The sequence below is a fragment of the Herpailurus yagouaroundi genome, unplaced genomic scaffold (assembly GCF_014898765.1).
Source record: "Herpailurus yagouaroundi ecotype Mexico unplaced genomic scaffold, PumYag 202, whole genome shotgun sequence".
NCBI classification, from domain to species: domain Eukaryota; kingdom Metazoa; phylum Chordata; class Mammalia; order Carnivora; family Felidae; genus Herpailurus; species Herpailurus yagouaroundi.
In genome coordinates, this window is record NW_024412433.1 from 3,385,198 (window position 1) to 3,410,245 (window position 25,048).

The 25,048-nt window shown below is 57.0% G+C and overlaps 3 protein-coding genes across 6 annotated transcripts in view; 1 reads left to right on the forward strand and 2 right to left on the reverse strand.

Annotated features, from left to right (window-relative positions):
• The window catches only part of RAB17 (RAB17, member RAS oncogene family), a 30,621-nt gene extending 26,175 nt beyond the window's left edge, over positions 1-4,446 (forward strand). For all 3 annotated transcript variants that reach the window (XM_040450562.1, XM_040450559.1, XM_040450561.1), the window contains 4 exons: positions 262-413; positions 1,525-1,650; positions 3,514-3,607; positions 3,881-4,446. In XM_040450562.1, coding sequence (XP_040306496.1) covers positions 262-413; positions 1,525-1,650; positions 3,514-3,607; positions 3,881-3,993 — 485 coding nt within the window. In that variant the 3' untranslated portion in view covers positions 3,994-4,446. The remainder of the gene's footprint in view (positions 1-261; positions 414-1,524; positions 1,651-3,513; positions 3,608-3,880) is intronic.
• Positions 4,447-10,959: 6,513 nt separating this feature from the next.
• Positions 10,960-11,881, reverse strand: PRLH (prolactin releasing hormone). Its single transcript, XM_040450357.1, has 2 exons — positions 11,617-11,881; positions 10,960-11,212 (listed from the first exon to the last, which is right to left on the reverse strand). Exons 1-2 carry the CDS (start codon positions 11,714-11,716, stop codon positions 11,082-11,084), a joined length of 231 nt encoding a protein of 76 aa, XP_040306291.1. The 5' UTR covers positions 11,717-11,881; the 3' UTR covers positions 10,960-11,081.
• Positions 11,882-22,491: 10,610 nt separating this feature from the next.
• The window catches only part of MLPH (melanophilin), a 43,368-nt gene continuing 40,811 nt past the window's right edge, over positions 22,492-25,048 (reverse strand). For both annotated transcript variants that reach the window (XM_040450564.1, XM_040450563.1), the window contains one exon: positions 22,492-22,896. In XM_040450564.1, coding sequence (XP_040306498.1) covers positions 22,870-22,896 — 27 coding nt within the window. In that variant the 3' untranslated portion in view covers positions 22,492-22,869. The remainder of the gene's footprint in view (positions 22,897-25,048) is intronic.

The following is a 25,048-nucleotide window of genomic DNA, read 5'->3' on the forward strand; positions in this document are numbered from 1 at the left end:
GGAGGACTTTGTCCTCGGGCCCCAAGAGCCCATCTTCCCGCCCAGAGCCTCTGCGGAATCTGCGAAGGGTCCACGGCAACTTGCGACGCTTTTCCTTTTGTGGAAGCCGCCGTCTTCCGGGAGAGGGGATCGCTCGGCCTTCCCGACGGTGACTCGGCCAGCTGTCTCTCTGGGCCCAGGGCTCACGACGGCCCGGCCCGAGTTGGGTGTGGGGGGAGACCCCGTCCTGTGGGCGAAGCTGTCCCTGGGCTTCTGTTCCAGGTGCGTTCTTCACGAAGGAGCTGGAGTTGGGCGCCGTGGCTGTGAAACTGGAGATCTGGGACACGGCCGGCCAGGAGAAGTACCACAGCGTCTGCCGCTTGTACTTCAGGGGCGCCAGTGGGGCCATCTTGGTGTACGACATCACCAGGAGGGTGAGGCTCCCCCCCGGGCGTGTCCCCACCCGCCTTCGCGAGGCACCTGCTCCCTTGTGCTCCCGGGCACGGGGACGCTAGCTTCTGAGGGCTTTCTGTGACCGGCCCGCGCTGGTGCTTTATGGTAAAACCACCACAGCCGGTAGAAAACACTTAATGAAAGTCTGTCACTTCCTCCAGGAAGCCCTCACCGATAACCCCTGCTCCTCCTGCACGGTTGAGTTTGTGCCCCTCCGTGGTCCTCTCAGAACCCCGCACGGAGCACCCTCGTCTACCGCTCACGGTTCCTTGGGTGCCCGCCGAATTGGTGAGGGGTGTTGTCGCGGAAATAGTACGCGGCCCCTGGCTGTCCGTCCCCCACAGTGTCATCTGGGTAGCTACTAAGTACGTGAGCAGGTGCTTAGAGCAGGAGGACGGAAGGGAGCTGAGAGGAGGGGCACCTGACTCAGCCTGGGGTTGGGAGACTTCCTGCAGGGAGGGAGGGAAAAGTGGGGATTAGCCTGTTGGGGGTGAGGCTGGGCACGGGGGTGCGGTGGGCGGGTGAGCAGGAAGGAAGACGGTCCTTAGTGAGACAGCAGAGACCCAGAGACCGCGGGGTGAGGGCGGGGAGGGAGGCGGGTTGGGCTGGGGAATGGGAGGCCACCCACCTGAGCCGCTCAGCAGCAGGAAGGGGAGAGGGGCAGCCTGGGGCCCAGGGCAGGCCCCCCCCGCCCCCCAGGCCCGGTCTCCGGGGTCCCGAAGTTAGGATCAGGTGACAGCCATGCCCCCAAACTCTCCTGCACGGAGTGGTCCCGGAGGGCACCCAGGAGTGAGGGGCCCGAGGCCTGACCCCGAACAGCCCGCAGCCTCCAGACTCGGGCCCTGTGGGGAGGGGAAGGAGCTGTGGTATGACCTGGGCCCCGAAGCCAGAAGACTGGGCCGCCCCGCCTCAGGGGACAGAGCAGCCCTCCGGGGGGAGGGGGGGGTCTGTCGTCTGGCCGACTGGACGGTGGGTGCTTCCACGCAGCGTGGCCGTGGACGTCTGCATTGCCACACCCGCATGTCTTTGCTGGGAGAGCCGACGAAGAGCACCCGTGAGATTTGTGTGGCGTCCATGTTTCTTCTTCGTTAGGATTCCTTCTGCAAAGCCCAACAGTGGCTGCAGGACCTCGAGAGGGAGGCGCCCCTGGGGGAGGTCGTGGTGATGCTGGTTGGCAACAAGACGGACCTCGGCGAGCAGCGGGAGGTGACGTTCCAGGTAGCGCTTGGGACTGGGTTGTGTCACTCCCCGAGGGGAGAAGGGGGTGACCCCAAGGTGGACACGACCACTCGCGACCCAGTCTCCCACCCACCCGCATGCACACCACACCTGCACGCACGTCACAGACACTCATATATACTTCCTACTTGAATGTCCCTTTTGGGCAAAGATTTCTGATCTTTCCTGGAAAAGTCAGGCCTAGCGATGGTTGTTCCCCACATGTGGGGAGGCCCAGGCCAGCCCTTCTGGAAGGGGGCGGGGGGACCCGTGTGGCCGGTCTCCAAGGACCCCGGCCAGGTTAGCCAGGCTCACAAAGAAACCGTGGCCTTTCCTGCCCCTTCATCCCGGGCTGAGTTATGTGGGTGTTCAATCAATGATTGAAAAAGAGATAAGTGAAAAAATCCAGATTTCCTCGCTAGGAACCGAGCAAGGGCTAGAAAGTAAAGAAAGCCATAGTTGGGGTGCCTGGGAGGCTTAGTCAGTTAAGTGTCCGACTTCGGCTCAGATCATGATCTCGGCATTCCTGGGTTCAAGCCCCACGTTGGGCTCTGTGCCGACAGCAGAGAGCCTGATGTGGGGCTTGAACTCACGAACCACAAGATCATGACCTGAGCCCAAGTCAAACACTTAACCGACTGAGCAACCCAGGCACCCCCAATTTTCATTTGAGAGAGAGAGAGAAAGAGATTGTGAGTGGGGGAGAGGGGCAGAGGGAGAGAGAGAGAGTGGGGTTCGATGCATCCCACAACCCTGGGATCATGACCTGAGCCAAAATCGAGAGTCAGATGCTCAACTGACTGAGCCATCCAGGTGCCCCTGGCTTTCATTTAAAAAAATTTTTTTTCAACGTTTTTTATTTATTTTTTGGACAGAGAGAGACAGAGCATGAATGGGGGAGGGGCAGAGAGAGAGGGAGACACAGAATCTGAAACAGGCTCCAGGCTCTGAGCCATCAGCCCAGAGCCCGACGCGGGGCTCGAACTCACGGACCGCGAGATCGTGACCTGGCTGAAGTCGGACGCTTAACCGACTGCGCCACCCAGGCGCCCCTGGCTTTCATTTTAAAATAATTCCAGGATTACAAAAAAGTGGTGCAGAAGTACCACAAAAAGTTCCTGTATGCCTTTCGCCCAGCCTTCCCGAACACTAACGTCTCGCAAAAACACAGAGCAGTGAGCAAATCAGGAAATGGGCATTCACGCAATACTAAGTCCACACCTTGTTCAGATTGTATCAGTGCCCCCCTAACACCCTGATGCATCACTCCCCGTAGTACTCACCCGTGTGGAGAGTGAGGGGGGACCCCCAGAAGGAGGGCTCAGCTGGGCTCGGCTTCCACATTTCCTGCCTTCTCACTTGCTTGGCCCTACATCAGAGCCCACGGGTGCAGGAGAGACGTGTGGGCGGGGAGCCGCCAGCTTCCCCTGGTGGCTCAGGCTCTGCTGGGAGGGGAGCCCTCCCCCTGCGAGGGCCTCCCCGCCTCCCCGCCTCCCCGGCCCTGGGCCCCCGCAGGAGAGAACCGAAACACAGAATTGGGAACCGTCACTGGTCTTGGGTCTTAGAAGGCAATTGAGTATTCCTAGGGAAGAGACTTTTTTTTCCTTAAAAAAAATTTTTTTTTAAGTTTATTTCTGTATTTTGAAAAGGCGAGCATGAGCAGGGGAGGGGTCGAGAGAGAGGGAGAGAGAGAATCCCGAGCAGGCTCCACGCCGTCAGCGCGGAGCCTGATGTGGGGCTTGATCTCAAGAACTATGAGATCATGACTTGAGAAAAAAATCAAGAGTTGGGCACTCCACAGACTGAGCCACCCAGGCGCCCTGGGGGAAAGTCTTTTTGTAAATTTGCGGCCACTTCCCTCAGGAAGGGAAAGAGTTTGCGGAGAGCAAGAAGTTGCTGTTCATGGAGGCCTCGGCCAAACTGAACCACCAGGTGACTGAGGTCTTTAGCACCATAGGTGAGTGGTGGGGCCCCCAGGAGAGCAGGGGTGGTGGTGATGGTGGGGGAGGGGAGTCATCACTGCCTCTGCTTCCTGGGTCTCCTTTCTGGCATCCTGGGACCCGACAGAATGTCTCCGGGGGCTGGAAGGTGAGCAGGATTGCCAGGGGCCGGGACTTCATGGCTCTGGGTAACCATCAGGGAGGACGGGGTCCCGGGACTGACCCGCGTGCAGGGTGCATGCCAGGCCGCGGGCCTCCGCTCCCAGACCACCCTCCTCTGTCCTTCACAGCCCAAGAGCTGCTGCAGAGAGAAGACAGGAAGAAGGCCCAGCCGCAGAGGGGAGATGCAGGGCTGGCTCTGAAGGGGGCACCTGCCGGGCAGGCCAGATGCTGTGCCCACTAACAGCAGCCGCGCCAGGAAGGGCCTGGGGAGGATGCCCCCAGGCCCCGGCTCCGGCTGCCCCTTGGGGTGAGCCATTGCCACGGCCACGTACTCTGATTCCTCCTGAAGCGGGCTTGTTGCCGAGTCCTAGAGATTCTGGAAGCTGGCATCCTTGAGCCTTACCACTTCTCAAAGCCGGTGGGAATCATTCAGGAGAGGAGCCAGTGACAACAGGCTCCCAGGGGTGATGAGAGAAATTGTCCCCTTTTAGGGCTTGTGGGCCTTGGTACGGGGAAGCTGGACTTTAACATTTACCAAGGGACGAAAACTTTTCAAAGCAGTCACTCTGTTTCTGCCCCCAGCACACTTTGTACATCCGCTTCGTTAAAAACAAAACAAAACAAAACAAAACAACCAACAAGGAGCTTTCCAAACATAAAGATGAGAAAAAGAAAAAACACCTCCCTGGTTCCCGTAAGATGAAAGTCATACAGCCTCACACATACTAAAAACATAAGATAAAAATCTGTAACTTTCTGGAATGTCCTTTGCCGTGATGACTCGTAATTCCTTATGTAAAAGGCGGATACGACTCTGCTCTTCCTTGTGAGGATCGTGTGTCCCGGGCAGATGTCCTCACTCGGGCTCCAGTAAAACTCTTTTCCCTTTAAAATTTTAGGCCCCGTGTTGATGGGGTGGGGGTGGGGGGTGTCAGCTCTGCCTCAGCAGACGGTGATTCCAGATTCCCTGGGACAGGTGCACCCGCCTCTGCCTGAATTCTCGTCCCCTCAGCTGCCTCACTACCCAGCGTAGGGTGAAGCAGGCCAGGGGACAACAAGGACTGGAAACCCTGGGCTGGACGGGGCGCTGTCCGGGGCTGGGCCCGCCTGGTTTGGGGAGCTGTGAGAGGAGGGGGCAGGCCTGGACAGGGGTGGCGGTGCTGGGAGGAGATGGGGTGTGGACTACGGGGCCGCGTCCACGTCCTGCCTCTCAGGGTCGTGGCCCAGGGAGGGACAGAACCCAAGGGAGGGGTTGGGGCCCCAGGCCCCTGCCCCTCTCTTCTCCCGGCTCTGAGTTTCACCAGGTGATGCTTGTGCCCTGTGAGCCTGACTCTTGGCCTGTGGTGTAAGTTTTGCAGCTTATATGTCTTCAAACATGGAACCGTGTTCTCTAACCCGGCGGTTAGAGAGTTTGCAAGTTGGGGTTTGTCATGGCACGTGGACAGGAGGTGGTGCGTGAATGAGGAGGCGGGTCCACGCACAGGCTGTGACGGAGGAGGCCCAGGACACCTCTCCGGTGGTGACACATCACGTGTTCACCTCCTTACTGCCCACCTTCAGGGGGAGGCCCCGATGGCCCTTCTGGGAGCTCAACCCTGATGTCAAGGTGGCTATTTTACTGTGGGGGGCGGGGGGGCCCCGGGGTGGTGTTGGTTTCATCCTTGTCCCTGGGACTGTGATTAGCTAGTCTGAAATTTTAAGTACTAAGACACTGTTGTCCCCCTGGAAAGGGTGGCCTTGCTGTATCGACTATGAGGGTCAACAGCAGGACCAAGGTCATGCCGACTCTGAATTCGTGACATCTGCAAAGGGTGTGGCAGCATTTCTAGGGGCTCCTCCGGAATTACTCTCATCCACTTGCGTGGGGACGTCCTCCCAGCCCCAGGCCTGGACCTCTGTGGGGGCCCAGCGCATGAGGAACCCCGGCAGCAGACTGACCAGGACACGGAGCCAGGCACTGGCTGGGACCCGTCCACATGAGGTCGCCTCAGCCTGGCAGTATCCTGCCAAGGGTCAGGGCTCCCCACAAGGATCCCTTCTAGGTTCTGGGAGCTGGTCCCGCCCTCATCCAGCAGGCCTGGGACCCTCTGCATTCCAACCTCGTGATCCTAATTGGAAGGAGCTGGGCCCAGGCAGACCCAGCGTCTGTTCTGGGGAGGTGGGGACAGCCCAGGGGTCCCACGGATTCAGGCCTTCCTGATGTACATTCTCCAAGAGCTTCTCATGGATCTTTCTAGACTAAAGCAGATTTCACAAGGCTTCCCTTGTCATGATCTTTGAGAAAAGCTACAAGGCAAATACAGAAAATAATAGCCTTGGAGAGGGCCTGCTTCCTTGATTTCCACTCACGTTATTTTTTTTTCTTGAACAACTTCATCTGTGACAGTGTCTGTGGTCAAGTTGCCCGGTTTCTCATGATTATTCCCACGTAGATGAAACATGTAAAGTGTGAGCCCCTGGGGTGCCAGTCCCTGGGGTCCCCTTCCCCCTCTGCTCCCCCCATTTTCCCTGCTGTAGCAGGGCTGGGGACCCCTGTGCCAACCTGACCAGATCCCCCTTGGAGGCCGCAGGAGGCCGAGGTCACCCCTGGCCACTAGATGGCATTCCAGCATCGCTTAAGGCAGACCCCGCTGCTCGAGGGCACAGGGTCTGGGTATTCGCTGCTAAATGCCAGGCTTTCAGAGACATTTCTCATGAGTTGATTGATGCGATGGGAAGTGGCAAAATGAAGGAGATATTTGTAGGATACCCATGTATCTATACCTATTCCCTCCTGTTTTGTCTAGTGAGTATCACAGTGCTAGAATTTATTATTAAAACGTATCCTTGGACTTCTTTCCACCAAGCATCCTTCCGTGGTGTCCTAGGCTGGATGCGGTGCATTGTGGTCCTGGAGCTCAGTTCCCCATCACCCAGGATGTGACTGCACCTTTCCCTCTCCTCTGCCCCACTAGGCGGGTGGCTCGACCCTGCTGTGGAATGACCTGGGAGCCTCCACAAGCAGCAGCCCTTGCCCCCCGCAGGCCCTGGTTAAATCGGTCTGTGGTGCAGCTTGGGCCCTGGTTCCCGGGAGATTTGAGCCTCCCAGGTGAACCTAATATTCTGGCAAGCTGGAGAACAGCCCGAGGGCAGAGGTTCTAGACATCCTTTTCCTATGGGGCGCTCGGTGCCTGGTACAACATCTGACACCCTCCAGGCGCTCAACAAACGTGTGCCCGGCAAGAGGATAGAGATGGGTTTTCCCCCGAGATCTAAAGGAAAGACAGGCTTTCCAAAACCAGCTTCCACCACAATGACGGGTGGAAGGGCTCTGTATCTGTGCTCCGCCCACCTGATCTCAGCCCCATCCTGGAACCTGAGACTGGGGTGGGGTCAGTGTACGCGGGGAGATGCACCCATGGGGTTGGCAGGCATTCCAGGCGGAGTCCCAGGAATACCAGTTCCCTTGTGCGATGGCCTCTGGTCCTGACAATGTGGGAACAAAGGCAAATGACAAGTTGAATTTCCTTACTGCCTACAGCCCACTGACAAGTCCTTGAGACAGGCAGTGACCTTCCTCTGGGGGCTTTGCCCGGATGATGACACTTTGCTATGGGCAAAAGGCAAATTTAGCTTAACGTTATCCTTACCCACCCCGTCCCCGCCCCCAGGATCCCGTGAGTCTCTATTAACATATAAAAATTCCTTTAGAAACTTCCTTTATCTCTGCCTCCCGAGATATATGTTGGCAATCATCCTCCAAGCTTCTGGCCCTTGATAGCCATCTGAAGGGTCTCCTGACAGTTTGTACTCAACAGCAGTAAATGACGTTTCCCTAGTAACAGCCAGCCCCTCAAGGTCCTGGACACCTTGCTTCCAAAATACCTTAGAGACTTGCGCTGTCCCTAACCCCCTCCCAAGCTGAAGGTGTATAATCAGTGACCTGCCACAACCCCAAGGCAGCTCTTTCTGCCCACGGGTCCTGTCCCTTTTGCACCAAAGATGTCTCAAGAATTCTTTCTTGACCGTCAGCTCCGGACCCCTACTGCTCTCAAACCCCATCACTGAGGGATGCCGGCCTGTGAGCCCACTGTCCTGCCTGCAGCCTGGGAAGCTGCTCCCGCCCCACTTAGCCTGAGTTTGGACCTGGGTCCTCTCTGGAGCCTGTATGTGTGCATGCCTTCGGTGATGGAGGCAGGAGACTCAGAGGGTTGGTAAGTGGCCTCCCCCTACCGCTGTCTTGGCCCTGAAGGTACCCTTTCCCTGTCTTCTGTTTCCTCGGGATGCATCTCCTCCAACCCCACTGGAAGAGTTCCCCGGGCCCTGTTAACAAGACAACCACAAGGCCATAATGGAACCACTGAAGGCCCTGTTAATACTTAACACAACCGTGGTTTCCACTCCTTCTGGAATATAACCTTTAATCTGCCAAATTGGAATTTCCTGGAGGCCATCCTCTGCAAGACCCCTTCCCCCTTAGGAGGGCGACCTTGCCTAAACAATGGTAATAAATCCCTTAAAAAAAAAAAAAAAGAACCTTCTCTCTGTCCTTAAAATCTTTCCTTTTCTGCACCTGGGCAGAGCATGTCTACTGGCTGGACTGAATGCTGCCCGATTCAGGAGTTGCTTAATAAAGCCAATTAGGTCTTCAAATGTTTGAATTTTGTCTTTTAACAGCCCAGAGGGGTCGACTCAGGGACTTCTTTAAAAATTATTCCTTTCTTGGGGTTCCCACTGGGCCAAACTGAGACAATTTAAGCATCTAATATTATTTGTAAGGTGTTGAACAAAAAGAGAGAGAGAGAGAGAGAGACCTCCTTTAGAAGAATCCAGCTAATAAATGTGGAAGGAATTGGAGAATCTCCATTGTGTGACCCACCGGTGAGGTCATTTGCTTCCCAGCAGGGATGTTCAGTGGGTGTATAAATCACTGGTGGGGGCAGGGGGGGGGTGTGCTGGGCACACAGGGCTGGTATGTCAGGCACACGGTGAGCAGGGGGGAGACAGACCCCTTACGGTGGAGATCCCCGCCTCTAGGCCAGGGTCACACGGAGGGACACAGCAGGAGGAGGGACACAGCGCTGGTGCCCACAGCAAGTGACTGAATCCAGCTGAGGCGCTCGATCTGCCTCTCAGACCACAGGAAATTCAGGGACAGAACAAGGGAACACACCTCAACAAACCAGATCGTTCTACAGGATGACGCATCTGGGCTCTTGAGAGAGTCCGTGTCAAGACAAAATAAGAAGGTCAGGGGCTAACAAGCAATACCTAACTATGACAGTGAATTTATTATTTTTATTTATTTATTTATTTATTTTAAAAAAATTTTTTTTTCAACGTTTATTTATTTTTGGGACAGAGAGAGACAGAGCATGAACGGGGGAGGGGCAGAGAGAGAGGGAGACACAGAATCGGAAACGGGCTCCAGGCTCTGAGCCATCAGCCCAGAGCCCGACGCGGGGCTCGAACTCCCGGACCGCGAGATCGTGACCTGGCTGAAGTCGGACGCTTAACCGACTGCGCCACCCAGGCGCCCCATAGAAAATGTTTTAGGCATGGTCGTTTTGTGGTTATGCAGGATACTGTCCTCATTTTGAGGAGCAACGTGCTGAAATATCTAGGGGAAATGTCACGATGTTTACAACTTACTTCCAGATGGTGGATGGGGAGAGAGAGAGAGAGAGAGAGGAAGAGAAAGCAAATACATAAAATAAAAAGTGTTGATTCTAAGAAAGGGTGTGTGGGATGCTCCTTAGATTACCTTTTGAACTTTCCCGTGTGTTTAAAAACTTTCATAAAAAGTTGCAGGAAGCATAATCTCCTGCCTCTCCATCCCTCTGGGCACAGAAGGTGTGTTAGTGGCCCGGGGCTGCCCTACCGGAGCACCGCAGTCTGGAGCCCATCGGCACACCGCTGTGTTTCCGTGCGAACTCTTTTTTTTTTTTAAAGGGTGTAATTTAGCGGCGTGAGCACATTTACAGGGTCTGCAAGCAGGCCCTCAGTCCAGCTCCAAGACGTTTTCATGTCTGTCAAGCGGTTACCCTGGCAACCGGCAGTCTGCTCTCTGTCTCCCTTCCGCACATTTCATAGAAATCTGATCATACGCTACGTGGACTTTCGCGCCTTCCACTTGGTGTCTCGTTTTCGAGGACCCAAGCTGTGGCATCGGCAGAACCCCGGTCCTTTTTATGGCTGAGTCCTAACGCGCTGTGTGGATCAACCGCACTTCATCTGTTCGTGTGTCACTTTCTGAGCATCTGCTGGGACCTGCTTTCCTGACTGCGCCCCGTCCCAGACCTGGTCCAGCACCTGTCTGTTCCGGGGAGCGGTCCTGGCCCTGCCTCCTCTCTGTGTCTGGTGAGCCCTGGACCTCCCTCTCTCAAAATGGAGCAGGGACGGCTGGGGTCTGGGGGCCTGCAGGCCTGCTCTGTGGCCTCCTGGGTGTGGACGGACAGAAGTCTGGCAGTCAAGGTGGGCTCCCGAGACCCTGAAAGGGTGCAGACAGTGGCCCGCGTGCTCTGGGTTTGGAAATGGCTGCCCGTTAAGCCCGTCCCCACCACCCTCCTCCCTGCACGCCGGGGTGGGGTGGGCCTCGGGGAAGGGGTTTACACCGAACACCCACACCGTGTTGGCCTGCAAGCAGGTGCTGTGACTGCCTGAGCTGTGGAGTGAGGTGGGTGTTCCTGTCCGGGGGTGTTCAGATGGGGACACTGAGGCTCAGAGTTAAGGGCTGGGCTCAGTTGCCCAGTTTGTGGGGGTGTGGCCCTGGCACCGAGGCAAGCTCCTCTGAGGCAGGACGTAGGGACATCTTGGCGCGATGTGGCACGGGCAGCAAAGGGACGCGGTGCAGTTCATTTAGGTTCGAGTCTCCCGCTGGTGGTTAGAAACAAGCAGCTCACGCTTGTCTTTCTCCTCTGAGTGCAAGCAAACAAGGGAGGTGAAAGCGACTGGGCTCAGAGAGGACAGGTCACGGGGAGGGGCTGTGCTGCCCGCCCCTGGGGGCCTCCTGCACCGCGTGGTGCAGTGTGCAGCCTGGACAGCCACTCAGAGCCGCTCGGGTGGAGGGCGCTATGGGCCGCAGGTGACCCCGAAAGGTCCCAGCTCCCCTACCCAGTGCTGGGTGCCCTCAGGCGAGTCACGGAGCCTCTGGGCTGCTGGACTCTGAGCATCCTTCTAGGCTACTGTCCCTCGAGGGAAGACAGCTTCCAGTTTGCCACCACAAAGATGCAACTAAACAAGGCCAGCTGCTTTTATTAGGATTGAAGGGAAAGGAGCCGTGGAGGTGGTGGGGGGAGGCTCCTGGAATCATGTCTTCCTGCGCCGGGCTGTCCCCCATCCCCAGAGGGCTCAGCGCCTCCTTTCAGGGGGGAGCAGCCTGGCCGGTTCACGACATCCCGGGGGAGCTGCTGTCCTCCGGCCGAAGCGGCCCACGGGTCTGATCCTGCGGCCCGCGTACCAGGCAGGATCGATGTCAGGGTCTGGGAAGGAGAGAGCGAGAGCTTGTGCGCGGGCGTCCGCTGTGCGTCCCCTGGCACGTGCGTGCCGTCTGTCCCCGCAGGTGGCAGGCCAGGTCACTTCTGGGTAGTGGGCAGCTTTGGGAAATGGGAACTCAAGCTATGCAGTCACCCCTTCCTCCCCCGCCCCCCCCCCCCCCAGGGTCTCGTGCCAGGGGCGGGGAAAGCCAATGAGCCCCTCAACTGTGTGCTGCGCGCGGCGGCAGGGGCACTGGGAAGCAGGTGACCAGGCCATTCCCTGGAAAGGCCTGGCGAGCAACAGGCCGCACCCCTCCCAGGGCAGGGGCACTCGTGGTGAGCCACGGTTCCTGGGGGTGGAGGGGGGTGGGGCGGGTGAAGGAGGCTGATGCCCAGGGTCGGGCACTCACTGCGGATCTCCATGGAGTGTGGGTGGGTTTGGCTCGCAGCCCCCCACAGGGCCATTCCCAGCAGCAGCAGGCCCAGCAGCCAGGCCTGCAAAGCCTTCATCCCTCGGCTCCTGGCTCAGGGCCGGCTCGAGGTGGGATCCCACCCGGGAGGGCACGACCTGGGCGCAGGGCAGGAGCAAAGTTACGTTACACACCCGGCAGGGCGGGCGGCCACAGAAGTAGGAGCCTTAGAGAACGCGAGCGCGGCGTGCGCGAGCGAGAGAGTGTGTGCACGCGCATGTGAGTGTACATGCGCGCGCGCACATGCGTGGGACCGCGCGCCTGTGTAGGACACGAGAGCGCGCGCGTGCGGTCACAGGCCCGTGCACGTGTGAAGAGTGGGGTGCACGCGCAGCCGCCCTCCGCCGTGAGCTGCTCTGAGCTGCGCTGGAGCGGGCCTGGGCCACACCCGGCTCTTTGCAAAGCGCGTCGCCCTCCCCGGGGCCTCATTCTGTGCAGCGAGCCTTACGTGAGGCCAGCACGCCGTGTGTCAGCCTCTGACGGGCTCAGATCCGTTTGCACCACCCCCGTGTCATCGGAAGGAACCGGGGAGGTGTACACGCCGTGGGTGTAGAGAGGTGGGCTGTCTGGGAATGGCCCCGGTCTGTCTGTCTGTGTCAGGGAGCCGGAGGGACTGGAGCTCTCTGTACCGCTGTGTGCACCCTGTGCACACAGGCGGGGGGGCAGAGGCGAGCAGGGTGTGGGAAACTGGCCCCCAGGGTTGCTGCAGAGGCCCTGGGCTCAGGGGGCGGTTTGCCTGCCAGGGACGTGGCCGGGGGCTGGGGGTCCCCGGCGCAGGCTGCTTTCCCTCACTCAGCCCAGGACTTCCCAACACCCAGTCCATCGTGTCCCCACAGGTCAGCTGGTGGTCAGGCTGTGGAAGAGTCCTCTGGTACCCTGCCATTGTCGGGGGACCTGGCCCTCCTCCCGCACGTGCCCCCGCCCTCGGCACTTGGGGGGGGGGCATCAGAAGGCGCCTGAGCACCCTGTGTGTTCTAGGGAGGACCCCTCTGCCGACCTTGACTTTCCAGGTTGCCCAAGCCCCATGGAAAGCGCTCTTGGTCTGAGAGATTTAAAATGCCCACCTCTCTGTTGGGGTGTCACACGCGGGGTGGGAATTGGAGGACACGGAGGTGCCACCACGAAAGCAGAGTAATGTAGAGACCCATCCGGACGGGCTGGGCTGTTGCTGCTCCTCTGGGTGGGACCCAGGCCGGTGGCTGGCCTCATAGGAGGGGTAGGACGCGTCCTGGCCCCTGGTCCCCAAGGACCTGTTTCTCTTCCGCCTGGAGATTCTTGCCTCCAGCCCACTGGGTTTCCTGCTCCGCATTGCCACAGGGGCGCAGACAATTCTGCCCTTTGTCTCTACTGTGGCCAATGCTGGAGCATCGGAGCTGGGCAGGTGGGTGCCCCTCAGACACACAAACCCCTGGCTGCAGGGAGACCCTCCTGCCCCAGCCCTACAGGGAGGAGAGTGACAAGGAAGGGGCACAGAGAAACAGGGTGGGGGTGGGGTGGGTACTCACCACGGGTCCCCACGAGCGTGCTGCGCGCGGCGGTGACCCAGGCAGGGCCAGCTCACCCCCTTTTATAACCCGAGGAGGAAGCAGCCCACCCCCCCAGCTGCTCCCCCCCCCCCCGCCTCAACCGCATCCCCCTCCCTCCCAGGGTGGCATTGGGACAGAGTCTCCGCTTTTTCTTTTCTTTGTTCTATTTTTTTTTTTAAACTCATCAGCGACGTGATTTGTCCCTTCCTGGGTTATATAATCTCATTTGGGTCGAGTGGTTTTAAAACACATTAGCCTTCCTTCTTCACACCGGCCTTTGGGCTGATGGCAAAGTCTGTGCCACGGGCGGGGCAGCGTGGGAGCACTGCGGTCACAGAAGGGTGACGGGAGAGGCTGCCGGGGCCTGACCCTGCTTCCCAGGCCTCAGTCCCCTGTCTGTCCCCCACCTGCGGGGTCTTCACAGCTGCATTCATCACATGCAAACCGGTGCCGTCCTGTTTCTGTAACACACAGAATGCTTCCTCCCAGGCTTTCCAGTTTTTGTCACTACTGCTTAGAATGAGCAAGTTTACTGTGATTATAAAAGAAATGTATTAACTTTCACTATAAAATAAGAAACAAGTTTGTACTAAAAAACTGTTTTGAAAGTTTAGTTATTTTGAGAGAGCGAGCGAGCGAGAGAGAGAGAGAGAGCAAGAGCAGGGGAAGGGCAGAGAGAGGAGAGAGACAGAATCCCCAGCAGTCTCCTTGCTGTCAGTGCGGAGCCGGATGTGGGGCTCAAACTCAGGGACCCAGGGATCACAACCTGAGCCGAAGTCAAGATTCAGATGCTTAACCAGCAAGCCTCCCAGGCTTCCCCACTGGCTGTTTCCAGGCACCCCTACTAGCTGGATTTGCTGTGCTAATACTTAGGATTTTTCTTGTCTGTTGTGTTCGATTCTCCTTTCTCACACGGTCTTTGTTCTGTTTTGAGGCTAAGGTTTTGTTAACCTTACAAAAGAGGAGGGGCCCTTCCCCCTTTCCTTTATTCTGTGAAGGAGTTTGAGGAAGGACACGAGTTTGGGGCTGTTTGGGGGAGGGAGAGGGCAGGGCTTGGTGCTGATAAGAGGGGAGAGTGGGGGGGGGTGGGGGCTGGGGTCATGGGTGGGGGGCTTCCTGGCTCCAGAGCTTGGTGGGCTGAGACAGGAGCCCTGGGGACAGGGAAATGAGTTCAGTGGCGGCAAGTGTTTGTGGACCCTGAGGGACAGCCCTGTGGCTGCTTTGTGCATCCAGAGCTCCTCAGTGGGGCCTCGGCCACGGCCGGAACATGGGTGTGAACAGAGCCAACGGCTGGGCAGAGGGTGAGCTCACCAGGGAGGAGCGGGGAGTGGGGAGGAGGGCAGAGAAGGGACGGGATTGGGCAGCAGGAGGAACCCAGGGATCAGCCCAGGGGAGGAGGCTTGAGCACAGAGGGGCGGGTGTGAGGGCTCCTCCCCACGGGGCCCTTTGCTGGGCCAGCTGTGGATGATGCCCCATCCTGTCCTTTAACTGCCCTGCACACGAGAATTCAAACCCCTCCGCTGTCCCGGCCCCCCTGCTTCTCCAACACACTCTTGTCTGCCGGGGGTCGGCAAACCTTTTCTGCAACGGGCCAGACGGTGAACATATCCGGCTTTATGGGCCGGGGTCTGTGTTGTAGCTGCAGGTGAACTGAACCTGAATAGCTAGGGCTGGGCACCTGCAGGGCTGTTTCACAAAACCAGGCTGCTGGCTGGATTGGGCCCCCGGGCCGCAGTCAGCTGCCCCCTGTATTTCTAGCGGGCAAATTACTCATTATAGGTGAGGGCCAATGGTCCACCATCGAGGGAGGCCCTCGGGCCCTGGTGGGGAGACCATAGTCCGATTTATGAATCCCACGTGTACGAGGTCGCTGGGTCACTTGCAGGGGATCAAATGACCTGCTCCCCTGCTAGTCGAGGCAGATCCCGCCCTAGGCTGGCAGCACCTATGAGGGACATGGCCCTGCTCGCTCCGTCACTTTGTGTCTGGAAGATGACTGGAACCGCTCCAGGGAAATAGAACTGGGGCTGAAAAGCCCGCCGAGAGGTTCACGGTCAAGAGGGAAGCCTCAGAAACGTCATAGGGGCATGGCTGCCCCTGGGCCTCCCTGGCCCTGCCCTCCCTTCCCGAGGCTGGGTCTTGTGTCCCTCCGTCCTGACGGAAAGTTCCGTGCGTGGCTCATACACTCGCCGTCTCACCTGGGCTGGTTTGAGTGGGTTCTGCTCCTTGCAATGAAAGGAACCCCACACTGGGGAGACCCTCATGAGCGGACCCCTCTCTTGGAGTGAACTTGATGGCTTTGAATTCTTGGAACTCTTACCCTCAACCAGGTGGGTTCCCGGGCATACTCAGCAGGGAGCACGGTGGTGGGTAGCTGTTTGTGGTTTTGGTGTTTGGACCATAATGGTGCAGTGGGTTGAAGAGTGTCCCTCAGAAATTCACATCAACCAGGAATCTCAGAATGTGACCTTGGAAATAAGATCTTTGCAGGTGCAGATGGAATCACGTTAAGATGAGGTCGTGCTGGAGTGAGGTGAGCCCTAAATCCAGTCCCTGGCGTCCTTAGAAGAAGAGGAGGGACACACGGAGACACCAGGAGAAGGTGCTATGAAGACAGAGGCAGAGACAAGCCAGGGACAGGTGGAGGCCACCGGAAGCTGGGTCAGAGGATGGCACGGATCCTCCCTCAGAGCTTCCAGAAGGACCCGGCCCTGCCGGCACCTTGACCTTGGCCTTTGGCCTCCTGAGCTGTGAGAGAACACGTTTCTGTCATCCTCAGCCACCTTCCTTGTGGTGCTTTGTTACATCAGCCCCAGGAAATGAATGCAGGAGTCCGTAAGCGTGTCTGAGTGACTGATGAAATCTCTCTTTCTGGTACTTATTTCTAGAAGACACGAGTCTTTGTGGTTTTGGCCTGTGTTTCTTAAACGTGGGCTCCTTCTGGAGTCCTGGAAAAATGGTGCACAATCTGATTGCAAGGAGGTGGCCGTGGGGACTGGGAGCCACCAGAGTCCTAGCTGCAGAATGACCACGGTGTGTGTGTGGGGGGCGGGGCGCTCCAGTCACTAGCAAAGCTGCTTCTGATGCAGAAGTTTTCTGAAAATCCAAATTCTTGAGGACTTTTTAAAAATTATTTATTTTTACAAAAATTTTTTTAAATGTTTATTTTTATTTTTGAGAATGAGAGACAGTCAGAGGGTGAGCAGGGGTGGGGCAGAGAGAGAGGGAGACACAGAATCCGAAGCAGGCTCCAGGCTCCGAGCTGTCAGCACAGAGCCCGATGCCAGGCTCGAACTCGTCAAACACAAGATCATGACCTGAGCCGAAGTCAGACACTCAACTGACTGAGCCACCCAGGCACCCCAATCAATTGCATTTTTAAAAATTTTGTATCTTATTTATTTTTTTTTGAGAGAGCACAAATAGGGAGGGGCAGAGAGAGAGGGAGACACAGAATCCGAAGCAGGCTCCGAGCTCCAAGCTGTCAGCACAGAGCTCGACTCGGGGCTTGAACTCATGAACTGCAAGGTCATGACCTGAACCGAAGTCGGGCGCTTAACTGACTGAGCCACCCAGGCGCCCCTCTTGAGAACATTTTAAAGGACTCATCTTTAGTTTAGAAAGCTGTTTCCCAGGTCTGTGTCAGGTCTGTGTCAGGGAAACACCGCTCCCAAGAGCTGAGGTCAAGTTTTAATGAGAGATGAGCGGTGGTGGGCGTGTCTTCCTCCCCGAGGGGACAGTGGCTCTGGGCACTTTGGCATCGCACTCATCATCATCATCGGAAATGACGTTCTCCATTGCTTGTATGTGACTCCCATCCAACTGGGTTCTGGGTATCCGGTGTGGGAAATATCAGACGTGGCTTTTTTGTAGGAATTATGCCTTAGTCAGGGTTCTCCAGAGAAATGGAACGAAGTGTGTGTGTGTGTGTGGAGAGAGAGAGAGAGTTTAAGGAACTAATGCGATTGTGGGATTGGCAAGTCTGGAATCTACATGGCAAGATGACAGGCTGGGGACCCAGGGAAGAGATGATGTTGCAGCTGGAATTGGAAGGCAGCGCTGAGGCAGAATTGTCTCTTTCTCGGGGGACCTCCTTCTTTCTCTCTTAAGGCCTTCAACTGATTGGATGAGGCCCACCCACACTATGGAGGAGAATCTGCTTTACTCAAAGGCCGCTAATTGTAAATGTTAACCACATCTAAAAAAGCATCACAGCGACATCTAGACCAGTGTTTGGCCAAAAGTCTGGGCTCCAGGGCCTAGCCAAGTTGGCACCTAAAATTAGCCATAGCCGTGGGGCAACATCCGGAGAGGGCTTCATCTCCTTGCCAGTAAACTAACCTGCAGGAGTTTTAAGTTGAGAGCAAATAACAGATGGACGTCTGGAGGAATGAACAGGGTTGCTGGTTGAGAGATGATGCTCTCTGTTCTTGTTTCCGTAGCTTATCCGCGTTTTCTGTTTTCTTCCCAACAAAACACAGAGATAGCTCGTACTGCTAATAGTATTAGTAATAACCTAATAATAATTCTGTGCAAAAACAACTTTGGTGCCACAGGTCTCGTGAGCACGCTTAGAAGTCACTCGGCCGGCTCGCGTGCAGGCTGTGGAGCGTCTGGGGACCAGAAGCCAAGTGCACAGGGATCCTATTGTGCCTTCGGGGTGGGTCTCCGGCCCCCGGTGAAGCGGCTTCTTCCACACAGCACTGCTGAGACTTACAGAAATCGCTGCTGGCTAGAGCACCGCTGTGGAAGACCACTGACCTGAGGTGGTTCGGGTCGATGCGCTGGGGCAATCGCCTGGAAGGTCATACCCTTCTCCGGGCATGTGGCAGGAACTGAGCATAAGTGGCTATCTGGGTCTGGACCGCCATGTGTTGGGCGCTAGGTGATCTGAGCAGAGGGCCTCATGCTGCCTATTCTAAGCTCACTTTAAACCATGAAGGATCCAGGGTACCTGGGTGGCTCAGTCGGTCAAGTGTCCGACTTCGGCTCAGGTCATGATCTCGCGGTTTGTGAGTTCGAGCCTGAGTCGGGCTCTGTGCCGACAGCTCGGAGCCTGGAGCCTGCTTCGGGTTCTGTGTCTCCCTCTCTCTGCCCCTCCCCAGCTCATGCTCTGTCTCTCTCTCTCTGTCAAAAATAAATAAACATTAAAAAGAAAATAAACTACAAGATCTGCACATTCAGCTCCTCATGATGCTTCTTTTCTTTTCTCTGATAAAGAAGACTGTTGGAGAATAAAACTCTGGAGAAATATTTTACTTTTTTATTTAAGTAGGCTTCATGCCCAGCTTGGGGCTTAAACTCATGGCCCCGAGATCAAGAGTCACATGCTCTACCGACTGAGCGCCCCCGGAGAGATGTTTTCAACGCTAACTCTAATACCCACTTGGAGTTGTAATGAAACCACGGACTCCTCTCGCTCTTGGTTGGAAGCAGCTGAACACCAGGGTCCCTGGTCGCCCACCTCCCCATAATCAGCTTCCAGGAAAGGTGTTTCTGGAATGACCGTCTGCTAGGAAAGGGACTTGGGAAAGCTCTTTCAAAGAATGGAATTTATTATATGAAAACGACCACCTCTTATTTGCTGCCATGGGGAGCCAGCACTCAGCTGTCGGCGTGGGCACCCAGCGAGCTCTGTGGATTAGACACCAGTCTGGGGAGAGTCCCACTGCGAGGGGGCAGGAAGCGCTTCCCTTGGTCAGCCCTTGGGGACACAGCTGACTTTCGTCTCTGCCCCCCGTTTGACTCCCAGGGAAGCCCTGCCCCCAAGCAGGGCTGCGGCCTCAGGGCTCTGTCTGGAGTGAGCCACAGCGTTACCCCTGGAAAGGCCAGCACGAAGTGGGCAGTTCGGGGGCACTTTGAAATTGTAACCGTGGTGACAGCCACGGGGAGCCTCCCCTCTCTCCGAGTGGGGAACGCTGGTCCTACTCAGGCTGTCCACATGCCACTGCCTCTGGTGGGGGACGGTCAGTCGTGCCTGGGAGCCTCCTGGAAACCGGCAGTCTGGTGGCTCCATGGCCGTTCCTGGGTGCTGTGCTGGCTGCCGTGGACTCCACGGGCGTGGGCCTGCTTGTGCCCGAGCCCCCCAGGTCACTGCTCGGTGAGGTCACACGCACAGCCATTGTTCCTGAAGCTTTTCTACCACGTCTGGGCAGGCTGGGCCGTGGACACTCGATGCACTCAATGCACCGTCTACCCCCTCCCAGTCCCCCTTCCCTGAACTGGTGGGACAGGAGGTTTACTTGCACAGAGTGGGTCCTCTGGCCTTGAGTGGGGCAGTGAGTGCCAAGTGTCCTGCTGCTGGGTGATGTGAGAACAGTCACGGGGGGGGGTGGATTCTATGAGGATGGGGGTGCAGAGGATAAGGGGGAGCGTGTGGCAAAGCCAGTGGACGGGACGGGGAGGACGCCTGTTGTCCATGCTCCTGGTGGCTCTCGGAAGTGAAGCGTGTGCCTGAGCCCAGGGCTCCCTGGGAGGCTGGGAGGAGGCCGTTCACGGGAGCATGTGCCATGACCTTGTGCTTTCCCCGTGCTCTCTCTTAGGGTCTGGCCGGGGGAGGGGGGGTGTTCCACTGATCTCTCTGTCAGCGTGATTATAATTTAGCTACAGTGGGCTGAATGGTGGCTCCCCAGACTCCTATCCTAACTCCTAGAACCTGTGGATGTGACCCTATTTGGAAAACGGGTCCTTGCACATGTATTTAGTGTAAAGATCTCCAGATGAGATTACCCTGGATAATCGAGCTGGGTCCTAAATCCAAGGGCAAGCGTCCTCACGAGAGAAGGGCAGAGGGAGACTTGGGAGACCCAGAAGGCCTCGTGAGTCCTTCCCGTGAAGGGTCAGATGGTATACACTCAACTCTGTTTTCGCAGCACAAAAGCGACACAGACAATAAGGTGGCAGGTGGGCGTGGCCAGGTTTGTGGACCGAGGCCTCGAGGCTGGGCAGGCGACCTGAGGAAGGAGGAGTTTTGGAGAAAAGAGACGGGGCCGACTAGCCTTGGACAGGGGTCCCCCAAACCCCCAAACCGACAGGCCTGGCGGATCCCAGGCTGGGGCTTGTTTGGAAGGCACGGGGATCCCTGTAGTGAGGTTCACGGCCACCCTTCTGACTCCCGGGCTGCCCCCATGCACGGCACGTGGAGTAGCTGGGGCTCCCTGGGGACGCGCGCTCGTTCACAAGTCACAACGAAGGTCTCGGTAGAGTAACGGAGCACCGGCCACGGAAGCGAGAGCAGAGACAGCACGGATACGACAGGACACAGCTGTAGACTAAGCACACGGATTTGTCAGGAGACCAGGGACAAGATCCAGGCATCGTGGAAAAGAACTGAGTGGCAGTCTTTGGCATAAAGGTATATTCCCAACAGCCAGGTTCTCCCGACAGAATGTTGGGGTGAAGGAGAAGACAGCCCCAAGCCCTGGAGTGAGCTGCTGGAAGGCTGGGGTGGACATTACTGGGCACAGCAAGGGGCTGGGGGCGGTGAGGCCAAGTTCGGCCGGAAGGGGGACTCTGAGAAGCTGGAGGAGGGGGTCGCTGGTCCCCGGTGTGGAATTGGCTGCACTTCCAGCCCACAGGTGCGCAGAGCCGTGGGGCTTGATGGGGGTTGGAGAGGAGCTTTGGAGGGGTGGAGGGACCGGTGCTGGGGGCTGGGAGGACGCCCGCCAGGTCAGCACAGGTCACCGGGCCTCTGTGGTGCCGCTGAGTGAATGAGTGAATGAGTACGTGCTCTCGCTCTGATGGCGCTCGAGTCGGCAGTGGAGGAACGAACGTGGCTAATAAAGTCCTCCGGTAGGAACAAGTAGTACCTGGGACCCTTTGTCCCTATTACATGAACACTCGGGGACACACGGCCAGCAGACCGTCTCTTCTCTAACTCCTAGGAACTCACGTTGACTTTGATTTACTTTGTGGATAAGGAGAGGTGTACCCCCCCCCCCCCCAATTGATCTCCTTTCATTTGTAGGAAGCTTTTAATCGTTTTTAACACTGAATTAGGAGCTACGTATTTGCACCAGCTTCCATCCAGAGAAGGGGCCTCACGTCTGTCTTTTCTACAGACCCCAGCATAACCTGAAGCCCAGTCGTTCAAATTGATTTCTGAAACCCGCGGGCGGGCCTGGGGACGGCGTGAGCTCTGCGGCCGCCGCCTTTGGGCTCAGTGGAAACACAGAGCTAGCGGTCCAGGGTCCGCACGGCGGTGGGTGGGGGTGGGACTCTGACCCCCGTCAGGTCAGAAGACAGGCTCGCTCGCTCCCCTTGCTTCTCCACCTGCCTTTCGTTCCCTTCCGTCCCCGAGCAGTTTAAGAGAAAAAAGTTCAAGCTGGCCCAAAGTCACTTTAGAAAGTATCACGTGGTAGCCTCTAGCTCCCAGGGCTGGCTGCCTCACACACAGGGCTCAGTGTCCCCTTCTGCAAAATGGGCTTAAAAGCGGGGCGCCTGGGTGGCCCGGTCGGTTAAGTGTCCAACTCTGGATGTCAGCTCAGGTCACGATCGCACAGTTGGTGGGATCGAGCTCCACGTGGGGCCTTGCGATGACAGCGCAAAGCCTGCTTGGGATTCTCTCTCACTCTCTCTCTCTCTCTCTGCCCCTCCCCAACTCATGTTCTCTCTCTTTCTCACAAAATAAGTAACCTAAAAAAATTGGCTTAAATTTAACCCAAGGAGTAAAGAGTCTCTGGGAAGCATGTAATGATGCTCAGTTGGGGGGGGGGGTGCCATTACCATTACTATGTTCCAGGGCAGCCCCAAGGGTCCCAGTGGGCTCCCCTTAAAGCTGGATAAGCCACACAGATGCCCAGAAGTAACCCCAAATCCCAGGCTGTCCTGGTGGAGGAGCACTCGGAGCTCACCTACAAGACTGACGACAGGTGGGCAGCAGGCATCAGTAAGCGGTCCTGCTCCCCTGTCCCACTGGATGCCACCGCAGGAGTGGCAGTGCCGGCTGGAACCCGCCGTCCTGCCTGTCTAGAGCCCCAGCGTCCACCTCTCCAGCAGGTCCTCTGTACCTGCACTTGGACATCGATCAGATGCTCACCAGCTACCACGTGCTTGCTCTGCCCTTGACCCCAGTGGAATTTCTCCTGGTCTGTGAGCCACAGATAAACTTGCAGAATAGGTGTGAGGGGCGGGGGGCGGGGATCAATCCCTCTCTGTCAGCTGGCCATGAGTTCAGTCACTTGCCTTGACGCCCAATTTCCTTGTCTGACTGCACACACGCGCACACACACGCACACACACACACCTGCTCGTGCTCCGGTATGGTGTGGGGCACACACATAGCAGGTGCTACGCGGAGCCAGCCCTTTACTGTCCCAGCCAGCAGGGAAAGGGCTGAAAGATGACACTGAGAACATTCTACTTTGTGTCCTTCAAAAAGTTGAACACGGTCCTAAAGGAAAGAGTGTCAGCTTAGATGTTTCTCACGGATCAGAGCAGGCCGGCAGGGGTGGTGTCGGAGGGCGTCAGGGAACGTGGGCGAATAGCTGAAGGTCTGACGACGGCAGTCCCCTCGCAGGTGGGGTTCCATTATGGACGCTGTTCCGTCGCGTCTCTCCGCTGGACTGAGTGCAGCACAAAGTGCACGGCAGGCGGAGGAATGTGATGGCTGAGGTGGAGGGAAAGCCGGGGCTCCGGGGTCGCTCCGTCCTCTTCTGACAACCCCCCTTCAGGGCTGCTGGGTCATCACGGGTTTCTGCAAAGCACAAATACGTGTAGGCGTGGCTGTGCACAGCTGGGTGTATACACAGACATGTGCGCACAGGCATGCACACACATGCACACACACGAGAGTGCACACAGGCATACAAGCGTGGGCACACGTGCACAGACATATGAGCACGTACACACGCACAGATGCATGAGCGTGCGCAGACATGCAGAGAAGTGCACTCATGCAGACACACGAGGGTACACACATACAATACACATGAGCATGCACACAGATACAGACGTATGATCATGCACAGACACAAGCGTGCACACACGAGCATGCACACACGTAGACACATGAACATGCACACACACACGCGGCACACGTGCACAGACACACTAGTGTGCACACACAGGCACATGAACACACACACATGCAGACATACGAGCACACACATACACAGACACACAAGCACGCACATATGCACACACAGGAGCATGCACACAAGACACATGAGCGTGTACACACACACAGACACGCTGGCATGCACACAAGACACACAAGCACGCACACGCACAGACACATCAACGCGCACACAAGACATGAGCGTGTGCACATGCACAGGCATGCCAGTGTGCATACACACGGACACATGAGTGTGCACCTAAGACACACGAGCGTGCACACAAGCACAGACATACAAGTGTGCACACACAGGCATATGAGCGCACACGTGCAGACACACAAGCGTGCACACGCGAGCATGCACACACATAGACACATGAACATGCACACACACGCGCGGCACACATGCAGACACACTAGTGTGTACACACACAGGCACACGAGCACACACACATGCACAGACATATGAGCATGCACAGACACACGAGCGTGCACACATATGAGCACACACATGCACACACAAGCACGCACATATGCACACACATGAGCGTGCACACAAGACACACGAGCGTGTACACACGCACAGACATGCCGGCGTGCACACAAGACACACAAGCAGACACATCAGTGTGCACACAAGACATACGAGCGTGTGCACATGCACAGACACACGAGTGCGCACGTAAGACACATGAGCGTGCATACACAGAGTGTACACAAGACACATGAACATGTAGTCAATCCCCTTGGGGGTTTTTACACAACTTGTCTACCTCTGTTTCCCCAGCTCTGAAGCTGGGTCAGTGGCACTGGCCTCTCATCAAAGGGGGTGAGTGGATGGAAAGTATCTGAAAACTTAAGGCTCGGAAATACAGGGAGGTATATTCTAATTTGAAAGCATTTTAGGTTTTCAATCCCTGTTGGCAAGTTTCTTATTAATGGTTATCAGCCCTCCGTCGGGGACGGCCATGCTCCAGCCACAGTCCCGATGCCTCCTTCTGGTGAAGGTGGGGCCCACGGGGCGCCTCTGTTCTTTGTCATTGTCCCTACACACGGCCCCGTCCCCCCGTCGGTGCGGCTTAATGACAGCCATATCGCCCCCATCCCCTTCTGCCAGCACGAGGCTCACACAGTTAGGGACAGCCTTATCCCTGTATTGGGGTATCGCTATCACGAGAGGCTCTGAAATTCTTTTTAAAAGCCAGAGTCCATGGAGAGAATAAGTCACCGGTGGGGGTGGGGGTGCAGAGCCATCTGGGCCTTGACTGTGACCACTGGCACCCACTCATCACGTCCATCCCCAGGACGTGGGCGTGGCCTTGAGGTCCCAAGAGATCAGCTTTTCTGAGCTGTGACAGTGCCATGTTTGCCATGTGCCGCTGGGGTCGCCTTGACCTCTCTCCCACAGACCTGGGGACAGCCTGACCCCAGCATCTGTACATGCGGTTCGCTGAATGACCTTTACAGCACTGGTAAGCCGGTGGGGCTATGAGGACAGTGTTCTCACTGTCTCCTGGACACTCCCTTCCCCCAAGTGTCCTGTTTCATGGAGGATCCCCTCCCCCTCCCCCGAATGTCCTGTCTTGTGGAGGGTCCCCTCGCCTGAGTGTCCTGTCTCGTGGATGGTCCTCTCCCCCTCCCCCAAGTGTCCTGTCTCATGGAGGGTCCCCTCCCCCGAGTGTCCTGTCTCGTGGAGGGTCCCCTCGCCCGAGTGTCCTGTCTCGTGGATGGTCCCCTCGCCCGAGTGTCCTGTCTCGTGGATGGTCCCCTCGCCCGAGTGTCCTGTCTC

What these genes read in the sequence shown, in the direction of transcription:
- PRLH (XM_040450357.1), bottom strand. Translation starts at nt 11,716, where the DNA reads ATGAAGGCTTTGCAGGCCTGGCTGCTGGGCCTGCTGCTGCTGGGAATG. An exon ending in ACACTCCATGGAGATCCGCA is followed by an intron (nt 11,213 to 11,616) that starts GTGAGTGCCCGA and finishes TCTCCTTCCCAG; the next exon opens with ACCCTGACATCGATCCTGCC.